The sequence below is a fragment of the Lontra canadensis genome, unplaced genomic scaffold (genome assembly GCF_010015895.1).
Source record: "Lontra canadensis isolate GAN:19392208 unplaced genomic scaffold, GSC_riverotter_1.0 scaffold93, whole genome shotgun sequence".
In the NCBI taxonomy this organism is placed as follows: Eukaryota; Metazoa; Chordata; class Mammalia; order Carnivora; family Mustelidae; genus Lontra; species Lontra canadensis.
In genome coordinates this window covers 6,255,265-6,270,496 of record NW_022631087.1, presented here as the reverse complement: position 1 = coordinate 6,270,496, position 15,232 = coordinate 6,255,265, and the positions used below count along the sequence as shown (strand labels likewise).

Here is a 15,232-nt window from a genome sequence, read left to right as displayed (position 1 = left end):
GCAAATAACAGACCGAATCACTGTGGCAAACACCTGCTTTTTCTGTCCCGACTTCGACCTGGTTTCCAGTCCCCCCAAAACTGGGTAACCAACAAGTGTCCGGCTACGTTAACGATGGAGTGTTAAGAACTAGGTTTATCTCCAAAAGACATCTGCTCCCGCGCCTCCCCTGCACGTGGAGAGGCACAGCTTTAACACAAGAGCTTTAACACAGCTTTAACGCTGCGCCCCAGCGTGACCCAATCCGCAGCTGTACCAGCCCCCCAGCTCCGAGCCCGCAGGGAGCACGTGCGCGCTTTGCCCCGCGCCCCGGGAGCCCGTGCCCACCCCGCCCCTCCCGGCGTACCGCGCGCCGCGCACGTGACCCCGCCCCCTGCCATTGGCCGGGCGGGAGGGGCGGGGCCGCCGCGGCGCCAGCGGGCCGAGCGCGGCCTCAGTCGACTGCCGGCTGTCGCGCGTGCGGTAGGGAGGTCCGCGGTCCGTGCAGAGAGGCAGGCGCTGCAGGCGTGGGCACCGCGCACGCTCGGAGAGAGGCCTCGCGGAGAGCTGCGCCGGGAAGAGTGTGGCCTTGCGTCGCGTGGAGGCAGGTGTGGTGGGCCAGCACTGTCACGTGATCGAGGAGTCGGGCGCGCGGGGCACCCGGAGGGGGCGGGGCCCCGCGGGCCACACCTCCTTCGGTCTCGAGGGCGGGGACGTAGCCAAAGAGACCTGTTCTTCTAGGGTCTGAGCTGGGGAGGGCTCGGGAAGGGTGTCGGGCACCCCTCAAATTAGGGGAAGAATGGGGGAACACCCACCCTCATACCACCAGGGCAATAAGAAAGAGGGTGGCGCTCCTGGGAACCAAGGCACTGGAGGAGACGGAGGCGTTCAGATATCCAGGGGGCAGCCCTAGATCCGAGCTTGAAAGGATGGGGGCAGGCAGATGAGCTCACGGGGCCTTGGGCTCCAGTCCTGGCTCGACCTCCGATTGCGGTGAGCGCCCAGGCGAGCCCCTGCCCCTCGCCTCGAGGGGCCATCCGGGGTGCAAGACCTCACAACCGCGGGCTGCCACAGGATGGGCCTCTGGGCCACGGCCCGGCTGTGCGGCCCGCCGGGGCTGCTCCTGACCTTGGCCCTACACCTGGCTCTGTACCTGCACTCGGCCCAGACCTCGGTACCCCCACCCCGGGACTACTGCGTCCTGGGTGCCGGGCCCGCGGGCCTGCAGATGGCCTACTTCCTGCAGCGGGCCGGGCGGGACTATGCGGTGTTCGAACGCAACCCGCAGCCCGGCAGCTTCTTCACGCGCTACCCGCGCCACCGCCAGCTCATCAGCATCAACAAGAGGCACACGGGCAAGGCCAATGCGGAGTTCAACTTGCGCCACGACTGGAACTCTCTGCTCAGCCACGACCCCCGGCTGCTCTTCAGACACTACTCCCGCGCCTACTTCCCCGACGCGGGAGACATGGTGCGCTACCTGGGCGACTTTGCCCAGCGCCTGAGGCTCCACGTGCTGTACAACACGACCATTACTCACGTCACTCTGCACAAGGCCCGGCAGGCCTGGAACGGCCATTACTTCATCCTGACCGACCAGATGGGTCACACACACGAGTGCAGGTAAGGAACGCCTCCTGGAGCCCACCTGCTGGTACCCCTTGGTCGGCAGGAGATGTGGAAGAAATGAGAGAATAAGGTCTTTACTTTTTTTTTTTCTTTTAAAGATTTTATTTATCTGTCACAGTCACTGTGACACCAGCATTGGGTACTCAGCATCGTCTAGCTTATGTACCCAAAAGTCCTTCCTGAGGAGCAGATCCTAGAACTAGTGTTCCTCTGAAGACATGCTGGGGAAGATGTCCAGCAGGTGTTAGACGGGCTCAGTGGAATTTCAGACTGAACTAGAGCAGGAGGCCCCACAGGCAGAACTGCTGGCGTTCAGTTTTAGCTTGCTTTGGCGTGGGAGAAAGCTTAATACTGTGTAGACAACCCAAACTCCAAGTCACACACTGTACTGCCCTGATTTCCTCCTCACAATGACCCTGGGGGCAGTTCACTGATCCTCGATTTACAGATAAAGTGCTCGGGCGGGAGAAGTTGAGTCACTGGTGCTGTCACACAATCTGAGCCCGCCTTCCTCACCGCGAAGCCTGTACTTTTTCTGCTATACCAGGCTGCCTCTCCCTCCCAGGCTATGGGGCTGCCACTTGGCTCCAGGCAGGTGCCGGGAGGTCATCTTCTCAACGCCCTTAGCCAGCCTTGTCCTTTGCTTGTTACAGCCCAGGAAAGAAGGACTGTGCCAGCCTGGGACCCTTGCATTTTAGCCCGCCAGACAACCGCCTAGGGGAGTCAGATCTGAGCTGGGCGGGCAGGGGTCGGAAAACAAGGAGCCACAAGGGCTGCGGATGTCTTCTAGAAGCCCTCCGGTTCTGTTTTCAAAACCACCTGTAATCAAATCACCGTGCAGCCCTGCCCAGGACTGTAACGCCCTCCGGCATGAATCAGTCAGGCTGATCTGGTTTCAGATTCTGACTTGGCTATTGTAGGAGCTTGGGAGGCCATAGGCCTCTAGGGCCTATGTCCCCTCACCTGGAAAGCCAAAGAACACCAACTCAGGGCTGCTTTAGGCAGTGAGGTGATGCACAAAACACTCGGTAGGGGCCTGGGACAGAATTCCTGCTCGGCAGTCCCCTGCATTGGCCCGGCCATCAGAAAAGGGAAAGTGGACCAAAGAAAAAGGGAAGAGTCATTTTCAACCCTGAGGGAGACACTTGGCCTGCCTGCTGTGTTCAACATTAGGGGAATTACTTAATTTCTCGTGTTCCCTTCGCAGTCAGAGAGTTGAATGAATTCTCATGTTTGGCATCATCCCAGTGCGGGGTAAAGGAGACAGACGTCCACTGGAGTGGGCCTGGGAGGGGCAAGGGCGAAAAGTCTGTCGGATACTCAGGGATAGGTCAGTAAACGGATGAATGAACGGACTTCTCCTCTGGCTTTTTTAGGAGCCGGCAGCCTGGGGGTGGCGGGGGAGCTGGGTGGCAGGTGCAGGGAGTAATTTTCACGTCGCAGTCTTCCATCTGTCCCCTCCCTGCAGCGTGCTTCTCGTGGCCACCGGTTTGTCGGTCCCCAACCAGGTTGACTTCCCAGGCTCTGAGTACGTGGAGGGATACGAGTCTGTGTCCGTGGACCCCGAGGACTTCGAGGGTCAGAATGTACTGATCCTGGGGCGCGGGAACTCTGCCTTTGAGACGGCGGAGAACATCTTGGGTGTCACCAACTTCATCCACATGCTGAGCCGCTCCCGGGTCCGGCTGTCGTGGGCCACCCACTACGTGGGAGACCTCAGGTACGCTGCAAGCTGCTCGTGGAATCCATTCCGCCAGCCCCCTCCAAAGCCATTCCTGACCCCACTGGAACAAGCACCCCTTCCTCTGAGTCTCCTCGTGCCCCGTTCAGACTCCTTTCTTTCTCCTGGCGTTCCCCTCGGGCCCCAGGGCCATCAACAATGGGCTGCTGGACACCTACCAGCTGAAGTCCTTGGACGGGTTGCTCGAGTCCGACCTGACGGATCTGGCCATCGTGAAGGACCGCGAGGGCAAGTTCCACGTCACCCTGAACTTCTTCCTGGAGGCAGGCAACCAGAGTGCCGACGCCGTCACTCTCCCCCAGGACGACAACGACAACTTTGCCATGCGCGTGGCCTATGACCGGGTCATCCGCTGCCTTGGCTGGAACTTCGACTTCTCTATTTTCAACAAGTGAGTCCACACAGGGGGGAGCTGGGGTCTCCTCGCGAACCCCTTCTGACACCTCCCCAGGGGGCAGAGAATCACCATCCTGTGAGCCGGCGGCTGGGCTCTCAGGATGGCGCCATCAGGGTGGACATGGATGCCGCCTGGTCCCCCACCCAGGGTGGGAGCCTGCTGTCCTGACAAGGACGGGCGGCCCAGAGGCCCTGCGTCCCGGAGCAGCAGCCACAGGGGGCCTTCCTCTGCGCTGGGATCTTCCACCCGAGAGACGGGAAAGGGAGCTCGGGGGAATAAGGAAGGGGAACTTGCTGAGAGGCCGCGTTAGCATAGCGGCTAAGGACACGGGCTCTGGGAAAGTCACTTAACCAGGCTGTGCCCACTTTCTTCATCACTAAAACGGAGAGCATAGTTCTCTCTCATAGGGCTGCTGTGAGGAATAACATGGGAAAGTGCTTGGTATATCCTATAGGCTTCATAAAATGGTAAGACACCAAGTTCGCTTATAATTGTTTTCAACCGCTTTGCTTGACACGTTGCTGCCCCAGTACCTTGGCAAAGCTCGGTATCAAAGAATCTGTTCAGCGTGTCTCCCTCTCCTCTGGCCAAGACACGGGCAGAGGTGGAGAAACTGGAGGGCCTGAAGCGGACCCCCCCATCCCAGCACAACCCCCAGGGCCCCGCTGGAGCCCAGAGCCTAGCCTTGAGTCAGGCTTGAACCTTGCTCTGTCCCTGACTTACCACATCTTCAAGCTGAGCCTCAGGGACTCTCTCTGTCAAACAGAGATCATCACACCCAGCTCCTAGGGGCCTGGTGTGTTTTCGACACAACAAGCAATATGAAGCACGGGCACTGAGCTCGGTGCCGAGCACACAGTACGCTCATACACAGCAGTGTTTTGTACACAGCAGTGATTTTTACGAACAACCCTTTCGGCTCACAGGTCCCTCAGACTGTCTTCCGGGGGCGAGTTCAGCAAGAAGTACCCGCTGATCAAAGCCAGCTATGAGTCCAAAGGAAGCCGGGGTCTCTTTGTGCTGGGCACCGCCAGCCACTCCGTGGATTACCGCAAGTCTGCGGGGGGCTTCATCCACGGTTTCCGCTACACGGGTGAGCCGGCGGAGAGAACCATCCCCAGGGTTCGTAAACAGACCCTGATTCACAGCAGCCTTCCCGGGAGTGCTTGTTGGTAGTCGTCTTAAAATCGCTGTCTGGGACAGAGGGCTGCAGGTTTCATGGGCTGAGGACAGATCTCGAGAAGCATCAGAGAAGGTGTGAGAGCAGGGCCATGTGGGCGTGGCGTGTGGCTTGCCCTAGTCCCGTGCCAGTCGAGCAGCAGGCATTGGCAAGGAGGCAGAGCCTGAAGAGGGGTCATGGGGGGGGAGGTGTCCCTCCCCAGCAGGGGGGCTGAGAGGTAAGCCTTCGTGACCTCTCTGGGAGCCTCTTTCGGACGCGGTGGCGTCAGAGGCGTAAACAAGGTGAACTCTCGGCCCTCGTAGGGCTGTCGTAAGAACTAAGACGATACCTGGGGACCTTGGAGCTACAAAGCATCGTGCACAGATGCTTTGGGTAGCCACAAATCCCAGTAAAAGCTATGGGCTGGATGACGTCAGTTCTGAGGGTATAAACGCTCTGCGCGCCAGATAGGCTGATGGTGGGCGCCTGTTACATGGGCCTGGTTTGATTTTGCCGCAAACACCAGAAGGGTCCTCCATCCTGCACTCCGGCGTTTCTGTATTTAATTTGATGACTCCCATTGGCTTAATGCTTATGTTTGCATTTTACTGTCCTTCCAGTTTGGCAGGGAAAAAGAGCCGTGTTTGATTTTCCAGACGATGTATTTTATGTCCTGTGTGTGATCAGAGAAGGAAACCAGGGAGAGGGTGTTAGCTGTCTGTAAACCAGGACATCCACAGATCAAATACACACATATGTGCACGCGCACACACACATACCTGGAATGGAAGTGTCTGTCCCTTTAGCTGTGTCTCCCCACTAAGAAATCCTCATCCCTGTTTCCCTCCCTGCACCTGCTGTCCTGGCAGATTCTGCCTCGTCTCCCCCCCTTCCTTCTGTCCCCCGATCTTTCCTCAGCTCCAAGACCGAATCCTCACAGCCGCTCCGTGAGGCAGGGCCTGTCATTTCCGCTCCACTTCCCGATAAGGAAACTAGGGCACAGAGAGCTTAAGTAACTTCCCCCAAGTCCCCCAGCCGGTGGATGGCAGACGGGTAATTTGAATCCACGAGTGTTGTCTGACCCTCAAGCTCGCAGCCAACCACTGAGCTTCGGGCACGTGGGCGACAGTCCTGGGTGTTCATGCGCCGACCGCTGTGTGGTCACTACTAGGAGCGGAGGGCCCTGCGGTGGGGAGGGCCCGTGCGGCTGTGCACATCCCGCTCATCCTGCCCCAACCTGAGAAACCGGTCCCCGGGGAGACCAGAAGCAGCCAGTAAGGCAGAGGCAAGCCAACAGAAGGGGAAGTAGGAAGGGCACAGACCGTAACCGTGTGGACAGTTACTCCCGACGCCCAGCCCATCCTTCCCCACGCTGGATCTGTCAGCCCACCGGCCTCCCTCCCCTGACCCGGGCGTCTTTGTCTCTCCTAACGGGTCTTCCCGCTGCCAGAGGTTTCTCTGGCTTCCCATCCAGCTGCAGGGTCCCTGCCAAAACACCTGTTTCTTAAAGAAATTTTCCCTTTTCTCTGCTTACAGCTTAAGCCCCTCTCCACACTCCCCGTCTCCCCCAGGACCGCTCCAGCTCCTCGGGGTGCCATGCCGAGCTTTGCCGGGCCCCGGCCAGCTCGCCTTTCCAGGCTGGTCCTTCGCCTGCTTCTCAGAATGGGCCAGGCTCTCTCAAGATGGTCGCCCTTTCATCAGGAGCCCGTCCCCAGACTCCATTCGCTGTGTCCGTCCTCAACTCTGTGCAGAGGGACAGCTGTCGCTTTCCTGCCCTTACATCAGTCTGTCTTTGTGACAGTTTGGAGTTAGGCAGTGAAGGAGAGGGGACGCTGAAAGGGTCTTCAGCCGGGACCTGAGAGAAAGGGGAACTGTGGCCAGCGGAGCAGGGTGAGAGGCCGACACAGGGTCTGGGGCTCACAGAGCAGCTGGGAGGGGTGGTGTGGGCGGCCTGGAGCCCGAGCCTGCCACGCCCATCCTTGCAGCTACCATCAGGGCTGCTTTCACACCGGAAGCAGAACTGGGGAGCCTGACCGATTAGGCAGCAGAGCCCAAAACACTGTCCATCTGGCCCATGGTGTAAGAAGCCTCCACTGACCCCACCACAAAGGCCTCCTCTTGGCGCCACACATGCAGGCATGTCTTGAGTTCCAAGAAGTCTGTGGGGACCGGACAGGCATCAGGCGGTGAAGGAGCAGATCTTAAGGGCGTCGTGCCTTCCCTCCCTCTGGCCTTTCCAGTGCGGGCTGTTCATCGCCTGCTGGAGCATCGCTACCACGGTGTCGCCTGGCCCTCCACCGAGCTCCCCACCTCACAGCTGACCAGCGCCATCGTCCGGCGTGTGAACGAGGCTTCTGGGCTCTACCAGATGTTCAGTGTGCTGGCTGACGTCGTCCTGCTGAAGGAGTGAGTAGCCCGGCTTCACCCTTCTTCACCCTGTCCTAGCTCTTCTCTGCCTGTTCCAGGTGTGGAGGGGCCCCGGGGCTCCCTCCTCAGGGGAAGCCTGCGGGGAGACAGGGGAGACCGATTCTGGGGGCAAACATCGGGGAAATCGACACCACAGGTAGACAGACAGCCCTAGATGTGCATTGTAGCTCTGCCACTTGGGACCTGTGTGACCTGGACCAAGTCATATAGCCTCTCTGAGCCTTTCTCTCACCCGCACGGTGGGGGTAATCACACCTGGTGGGCAGAAGTAAAAGCCACTGGGAGACCACAGTTGGCCCCAGGTGGACGAGGGTAAACCGCAGTGATGTGAACCCCCAGTGTGGATTGGCGGGCTCCCTCGGGCCAGGACCGGCTGGGCTCCTTATCAATTAAGTGGCAGGTGGCAGATCCCAGGTGACACCCAGCAGAGCAGGGAGGGAGAGGGGCTGTGGGTGAGGGTGCTCCGAGGACAGGTGGCAGGTGAGAAGCAGAGGGGATCCCTCAGACAGAGGGGGAGTAGCCCGACCCAAAGCCAGGGAGGGCCACATGCACCAAGTTCAGGGACACACAAGGTTTTCACAGTGATCAGAGCAAGGTATCCCATCCCCCCGACTCCTCTCTTCCATTCCCATTCTCCAACTTCAGACTCTCCATAAACCCCGTAAGCCCTACCTTCAAATCACATCAAGAATCTGACCGCCTCTCCCCAGCCCCAAGACTGCCGCCTTAGTCCAGAGGCACAGCGTCTGTCACCTGAACTAACCACGGCCTCCCACCTTGGCCCCGTGGTCTGCTTTCCACACAGCGGCCTGACAGTCTTCTCAAAACACAAGTCACACATAGTCAGCTCTGCTCGGTACTCTCCAGGGGCCAGGGGGCCGTCAGAGCACACATGAGCCCTCCTCGACCTGCCCCCGAGGCCACTCCAGCCACATCGGCCTTCTTCCTGTCCCTGGAAGACACCACAGCAGTCGCTCCCTCCCAGGGCTTTCCTGTTACTGTCCTGTCAGCCTGGGTCACCCACTCCCCAGATACATTTCAGGTTGCTTGGAGTTTTCTGGAATCTGTCCCAGTGTAAGCCAGGGCTCAGTGTGACAGTAATGGTAAAGTGAGGTGTGTGGGGATGACCAGCAGCTGTACACTGTACAAGGGACACGCGCGCGCACGCACACACTCCTCAGCTCTGCCACAGCACTGAGGGTCTCGCCCTCCCGTGCTGCCATTGTCCCCAGGAACGCCACAGCATTTGAGTACCTGGAGGAGTTCCCCGTGCAGATGCTGGCCCAGCTGGAGACCATCACGGGAAGGAAGGCCAGGCACGGGCTGTTCGTCATCAACATGGAGTATGGCAGAAACTTCTCTGGGCCCGACAAGGACGTCTTCTTTTATGACCGGTCTGTGGGGCACACGGAAGACGCCTGGCAGTCTAACTTCCTCCATCCTGTCATCTACTACTACAGGCATCTTCCCACCGGTGAGCCGGGCCTCTGCTCTCCCCCGAGCACAGGCTTCCTTCCAGGAGCTGGGCACTGCTCAGACCCCAGGTCTCTCTCCTGTCACACCTGTCACCTCTCACACAACTTCTCCCGGCTGGCAGAGGACACTGGGGAGCTCCACCCAGAAACCCAATGGGGCAGAAGGTCCAGGAATAAGAAACAGTGTTCCCAGATTTGGGCGCATACCGTGATCTGGGCAGGCCACACGTGGAGTGTCGTGACCCCCTCCAGGCGACACACAGCAAGAGGGACAGCCTTGCTGTGTGTGTCCAAAGGAGGGCGAACATGGAGGGAGAGGGGACCTGGAGACAGACTCTCAGAGGGCCCGGGGAAAGGTGCTGGAGGTAGTTACCACAGGCCGGTAGCCTGAAAAGCACAGAAAAGCTGGGCAGTGTTCTCAGGCCGTGCTTTCCTTGCTGTGTGGCCTGGGACCATTCCTGGAACTCTCTGAGCCTCCGCTTCCTCATTTGAAAAATGGGGATAACAGCAGGATTATGTGAGGATAAATGAGATGAAGAACACAGAATGTGGGGCGCCTGGCCGGCTCAGGCGGTGGAGCATGTGATTCTTGATCTTAGGTTGTGAGTTCAAGCCCCACTTTGGGTGTAGAGATTATTTAAAAGATAAATAAAATCTTCCCAAAAAAAAGCACAGCACACCAGCACGGTACCTGGCACAGAGTAGCTACCAGTAGGTGAACCCCCCCTCCCCACCCCTGGGGACACCACTCCTGCTTCAGAAACTGAAGAGCTGTCCCTTGGAAGAGGATGCCCTAAAAGCAGACAGAGGTGGTGTCAGCAGGTATAAGCGACAGGAACTCCGGGTTCTCATCAGAATCGGGAGCAGCAACTAATCAGAGCTGTCACAGTGGAACGGGTCACCCCTAGAGTCGAGTTTCCCAGTACGAAGGTGGTTGAGTCCTGGCTTAATGGCCGCCTGCCTGGGATGCCACAGAAGGGTCCCCACAGCAGGCACGAAGCTGGCCTAGGTGAGCCCTCGGGCCCCTTGCGAGGCAGGGCCTCTGAGTCGTGGCCCAGAGAGGGCCGTTCGGAAGCGGTCACAAAGAACCTCAGTCCACGTGCGCCTTAGAAAGACCCCGGGCGCAAGTCATTAGTCTTGGTTCCGCTTTCTGACACCACAAAGAACAGATCTAGTCTCTTCCTCATGCCAGCCTTGCGGACACAGCGATGGCTGTGGGACAGGCCAGCAGCTGCCCAGCACAGTGTGTCGGGAACGCCGAGCACGAGGGAGCGAGGGAAGCACCTAGGACGTGTGGGAACCACATTGTCATCTCCGGGATGGGAAGCCCAACCTCCAGGCTCTGACACGACTCCCCCTCTCTGCCCCACAGAGCAGGAGGTGAGGTTCCGCCCTGCCGGCTGGGCCCTGCCTCGGCCCACGGCCATCCACCACATCGTGGAAGATTTCTTGACCGACTGGACCGCCCCGGTGGGGCATATCCTGCCTCTGAGGCGCTTCCTGGAGAACTGTTTGGACACCGATTTGCGAAGCTTCTATGCAGGTAACCTAAGTTCCTAGAAGGACCAAAAGGACTGAGCAGGAGGTCGAAAAAAGATGGGATCAATCCATGCCCTGTGGAGTTTTCAGAATTCATAACAAGAACCCACACCCGAGAATTCTGTGATCCACAAGGTAGAGATGTTCAGAGAGACCCTTACCAGTCCAGCACACCTGAAGTTGCTGAGTAGAATTCATTTCTTAAAGAACTGGCAGGGGGAGAAAAGGAGCTCTGAGAAAAGCATAAAGGCCCTGCTGGACGTGGGGTAGCTGCCAGCCATCAGCAGGAGCCAAGAGCCTCTGTAACTGAGCCATGCTTGGGGGCGGGAAGGTGAGGCTGGGGCGGGGAGGGAGGTCTGTTTAGAGACCTTCACCTAAGCTCAGATCTCAGTGGCTCAAGGAGGCACAAAACACTCTCAAGAGGGAGATGGCGGAGACTCGGGCTTTTTGGTTCTGGGTAGAATAAGGGAAAATCTCCCCCTGAGAATTTCTAAACACTAAGCCTCCCTCATGTGAGTTTGGGGCCAAACTTCACATTGTCCTCATGGTGTAAAAATCACAGAAGGAAATGCAAGTCTTCTGTGAAGAAACAAACTTTTTTTTTTTAAAGATTTTATTTGTTTGACAGAGATCACAAGTAGGCAGAGAGGCAGGCAGAGAGAGAGGAGGAAGCAGGCTCGCCACTGAACAGAGAGCCCGACGCAGGGCTCGATCCCAGGACCCAAGGATCATGACCTGAGCCGAAAGCAGAGGCTTTAACCCACTGAGCCACTCAGGCGCCCCAAGAAACAAACTTTAAAACTAGAGAAAGGCGGGGGCACCTGGCTGGCTTAGTCAGTTAATGGCTGCCTTTGGCTCAGGTCAAAATCCCAGGGCCCTGGGATCGAGACCCAAGTCAGGCTCCTTGTTCAGTGGGGAGCCTGCTTCTCCCTCTGCCTCTGCCCCTCCCCCCTTGTGCACACGCATACACTCGCGTGCACTGTCTCTCAAATAAATAATAAAACTTTAAAAAAATAAAACTGGAGAAATACATATATACATAAAAGAAAACTAGGGCTCAGGGAGCCTAGGTGGCTCAGTCAGTTAAGTGACCGAATCTTGGTTCAGCTCAGATCATGACTCAGGGTCCTGGGATTGAGCCCCGAGTTGGATTCCACACTCAGCATGGAATCTGCTTGTCCTTCCTGCTCTACTTCTCCCCCTGGCCCCGCTCTCTTCCTCTCTCTCTCTCGAATAAATAAAGAAAGAAAAAATTAGAGCTCAAAAAGTTTCTACAGATAAAGTTCCAAGTAAGTTGAACCCACCCCCAACCCCCAAGCAAAAAGCACTTAACACATAAGGACACAAACCTCTGTGAGGGAGTGTCAGCAGAAAAAAAAAAAAAAAAACTTCTGGATCAAACCAAAAAGACTACGGGAATTGGAATGGTTAAAAATAGAGGATGCAAAGTCTGCCTAAAATATCTAAAGAAATGAGAAAACAGATTATCAAAGATGTAATTGGGCAGCATTCAGGAAGAACCAAATAAAACTTGTGGAAATGAAAAAATATATAACTAGAAACAACCTAGGGGCGCCTGGAGGGCTCAACCAGTTAAGCATCTGACTTGTGATTTCAGCTCGGGTCATGCTCTCAGGGTCCTGGGATCGAGCCCTGTGTCAAGGCTCTGTGCTCAGCAGGGAGTCTGCTTGGGATTCTCTCTTTCCCTCCATCCCTCTCCCCTGCTCACAAGCTCACTTTCTCGAAAGCAAGTAAATAAACGTAAAAAAAAGAAAAAGAACTCAACCTAAAGATAAGGTCGCACGTTAGATGAAAAGAGAATCGGTGAACTGGAAGGTAGCTCTGACAGAAGTCTGAGGACCCAGAGGGAGAAGTGACAGAAACAGGCCCAATTTCGGTCTTTTTTAAAACCCACCGAATGCCTAGAATATCTGCCCTTTTCTGTTCAGCAAATATGTGTTGAACAGCAGTCGTATGTCAGGTACTATTCAAATCAAATCAGGTGCAAGATGGTCAGTGTCTGGCCTGCAGGTCAGAGGACACGTGTCCTTGTTTCAGCCCCAAGCGACGTCGTTGGCCAACCTCAAAATCAAGATGTATACACTGAGAGAGCTGGCTTAAAACAGCAGTGCAGGCTGATTGTCTAAATATATGTAGATGCTCAGACCTCATTCACAGCACAGGGCTAAGCAACTTCCAGTGCTGGCCTTCTGCAGACCATCACCTGCCTTCACGCACTCGCCCGGGAAGTGACGGGAGGCAGGTCTAGAACTCTCCACTACAAAATGGCTGTTTTTCAAGGTTTCAGGATTACTCAAAGATGGCCATGCCCCTGAGGGAGCATGTCCCGCCCTGGGTTACGGCTGCCTCAAGTACATCACCCAGACCTCGGGGCCCACTGGCAGAGGGCACTGCCATCCACTCCCTCGGTTGATGTGCAGCCGCTAGCTCTGGCCCTGGATTCTGCTGGGCTTCTCTGCCCCCTCCCTGCCCCCCCGGGGCCCTGAAGAAGGGGTGACCTATGTCATCAGAAGGTGGTGCTTGCCCAAAGCCCCCTTTCTGCCATTCTCCCAGCCTCCCCCTGCACCACGGTTCTCCCTGCTCGGGGAGGACTGTCATGCCCTGTGTTGCCAGGGGAACATCTGGACCGGAAGTCAGAACTGAGGTCGGAAGTGCCGTCCGCGTGGCCCCTTAGAGCCTGTTCACCCATGTGGGCCTCACAACATCCTTTGTAACGTGCCCGAGTTTTTTGAGATCAAAGGCTCAAGACAGTTTTTGGATGTGCACTCCTTCCCATCCTGTCTCTCAATCCCCGAGAAGACCGAGTCCCTTATCTGTTTCATCTTTTCTGTTGTTTTAAGACTTTCTTTATTTGACACACAGAGAGAGAGAGAGACAGTGAGAGAGGGAACACAAGCAGGGGGAGTAGGAGAGGGAGAAGCAGGCTTCCCGCTGAGCGGAGAGCCCAAGGGGCTCAATCCCAGGACCCTGAGAGCATGACCTGAGCCGAAGGCGGATGCTTAACGACTGAGCCACCCGGGTAGCCCTCTTTTCTGTTTTTTTTTTTAAGTCAAAGTTACATAAGCACTCAGCTAAAAGACTTTTTCTCACTTCCACCCTCAGTCCCAGAAGGAAGTACTTCTGGCTCTTCTGGTGGTTTCTTTGTATTTCTGAATAAAAAGTACCCACAGCTGTTTCCTGACAGGGCCGACTTGACCCGTGCACCAGCTTTGCACTGTTCCCCAGTGTTCTCTTCCCTCCCCCACCCCCGCACAGGGCTCACACCAGTGCTTTCCACACCATATCTGCAACCCAGAGATGGCTGAGGGAATGAAGCCTTGCAGGCAGCTCTGAGCTCCCGGCCCCAGCCAGGCCAGCTTCCAGAAGGGAAGGCTGAGGGTCTGCTCCGCAGTAGCTGAGCTCCCAGTGGACTGGGCCCAGATCTCGGGACCTGAGTCATTTCTGTGGTTTGCTTTCCGTCTAGAGCCTCGTTCTTCCAGAATGTCCGGGCACCATCCTTAGAACTTCAGGGAGGGATGAGCCCCACAAAAGTCAGCTCCCGGACTCACGGGGTGGAGGGCCCTGGGTGAGGCCCCGGGGCATCAGTACCCCCCTCCCCCCACACCTCTCCCCACACCTCTGGGTCTTACTCATTCATCTTTTGCTTTTGTGTAGAATCCTGCTTCCTGTTTGCGCTAACACACCAGAAGCTGCCGCCCTTCTGCCAGCAGGGGTACCTGAGAGCACAGGGGCTCGTGGGGACCGAGAGCCTCCGGCGGCACGGGGTAGAGAGCGGGCTCCTGCGGGACTACACCACGGCGGATAGGCGCCATGAGGACGGGGCCCGCAGGCCACTGGGTAGCTCCCGGGCCCCGGGGCCCCCAGTCCGGCCCCTCAAGAGCAACAAGGAGGAGCTGTGACTACCAGGAGGCTCCCAGCCAGGCCCCCAGCTGGCCCCTCCGTCTCACTGACACATGGTTGCCAGAGACACTCAGACTGTCACGGTGACCAAGGCCACTGTGAGGGGTGGCCATGCGGTGGTCTCCCCTCCAGTCTGGTCCTTGGGCGCCTGGGAGATGAGGTCCTGAGAAAGCCACCCTTGGCCAGGTGGGAGCCGCCTTCCACAGCCAGGCTTGTCTGCAAGTGAACTGCCACTGGGCACGAGGCTGGCTCGGTTCTGTCCCCATAAGTGCCCAGCGGTCCCATTTCCTTCTGGTCCACTCATCAGGTGAACTGGGATCCCACCCGCCTGCGGACTGTGTCCCCAGTTGAGCTGTCCTCATCTTCAGAAGGGTTCGAGGCAGGCACTTCAAACCGAAGCTCTAACATCCTCAGCCATCTGGGGCAGGTGGGACTGTCACCCCTGATGAAGCGATCAGATTAGAGAAGTTAGGTGACTCCCAGGGTCCCACCAGGCATCCCTGTCTGGGTCCCCTGAGGTCTGTGCCACCCTGCCCGCCTCACCGCTCTGCCTCGCCCTGCCCCCATCCATGTTTCCAGAACCCGGGGCAGGGGCCAGCCCAGCTTATCATCATAGGCCCGCTGTCACCAGGCAGAGACGGGACAGCTCCTGCAGAGCCACCCTATCTCACCGGGCTTCTGCCGGAGCAGCAGGACTCAGAGCGGCGCCTGCCCCAGGATTGCGCTCCCTGACTTCTGTCTTCAGCGCCTGTGCCGTCCGCTCTCCCCTCCCGCTCGGCACTTGCCGCTCGCCCTGCCCCTGCCCTCTGACAGCCCAAACCGCCCTGCCTCTGGTCTGCCTGAGCGAGTTGTGTAAAACTGTCCCCATGCTGGAAGGGAGGATTATTTGCGAGGGGCCGGCTCCACCTGTTGTTGGTTCAAAGCGTGTGCGAGGAGGCGTTTCTAACTGTGTCTGTGTGACGACG

General features: G+C 57.5%; 1 protein-coding gene across 1 annotated transcript; it reads left to right on the top strand.

The window, feature by feature from the left end:
* Positions 1 to 427: 427 nt before the first annotated feature.
* Positions 428 to 14,977, top strand: FOXRED2 (FAD dependent oxidoreductase domain containing 2). The gene is made up of 8 exons (XM_032836705.1): positions 428 to 1,602; positions 3,077 to 3,328; positions 3,477 to 3,740; positions 4,673 to 4,839; positions 7,146 to 7,311; positions 8,565 to 8,806; positions 10,180 to 10,350; positions 14,022 to 14,977. The coding sequence occupies exons 1-8, from the start codon at positions 1,055 to 1,057 to the stop codon at positions 14,264 to 14,266; spliced, it is 2,055 nt and encodes a 684-aa protein (XP_032692596.1). The 5' UTR covers positions 428 to 1,054; the 3' UTR covers positions 14,267 to 14,977.
* Positions 14,978 to 15,232: the final 255 nt, after the last annotated feature.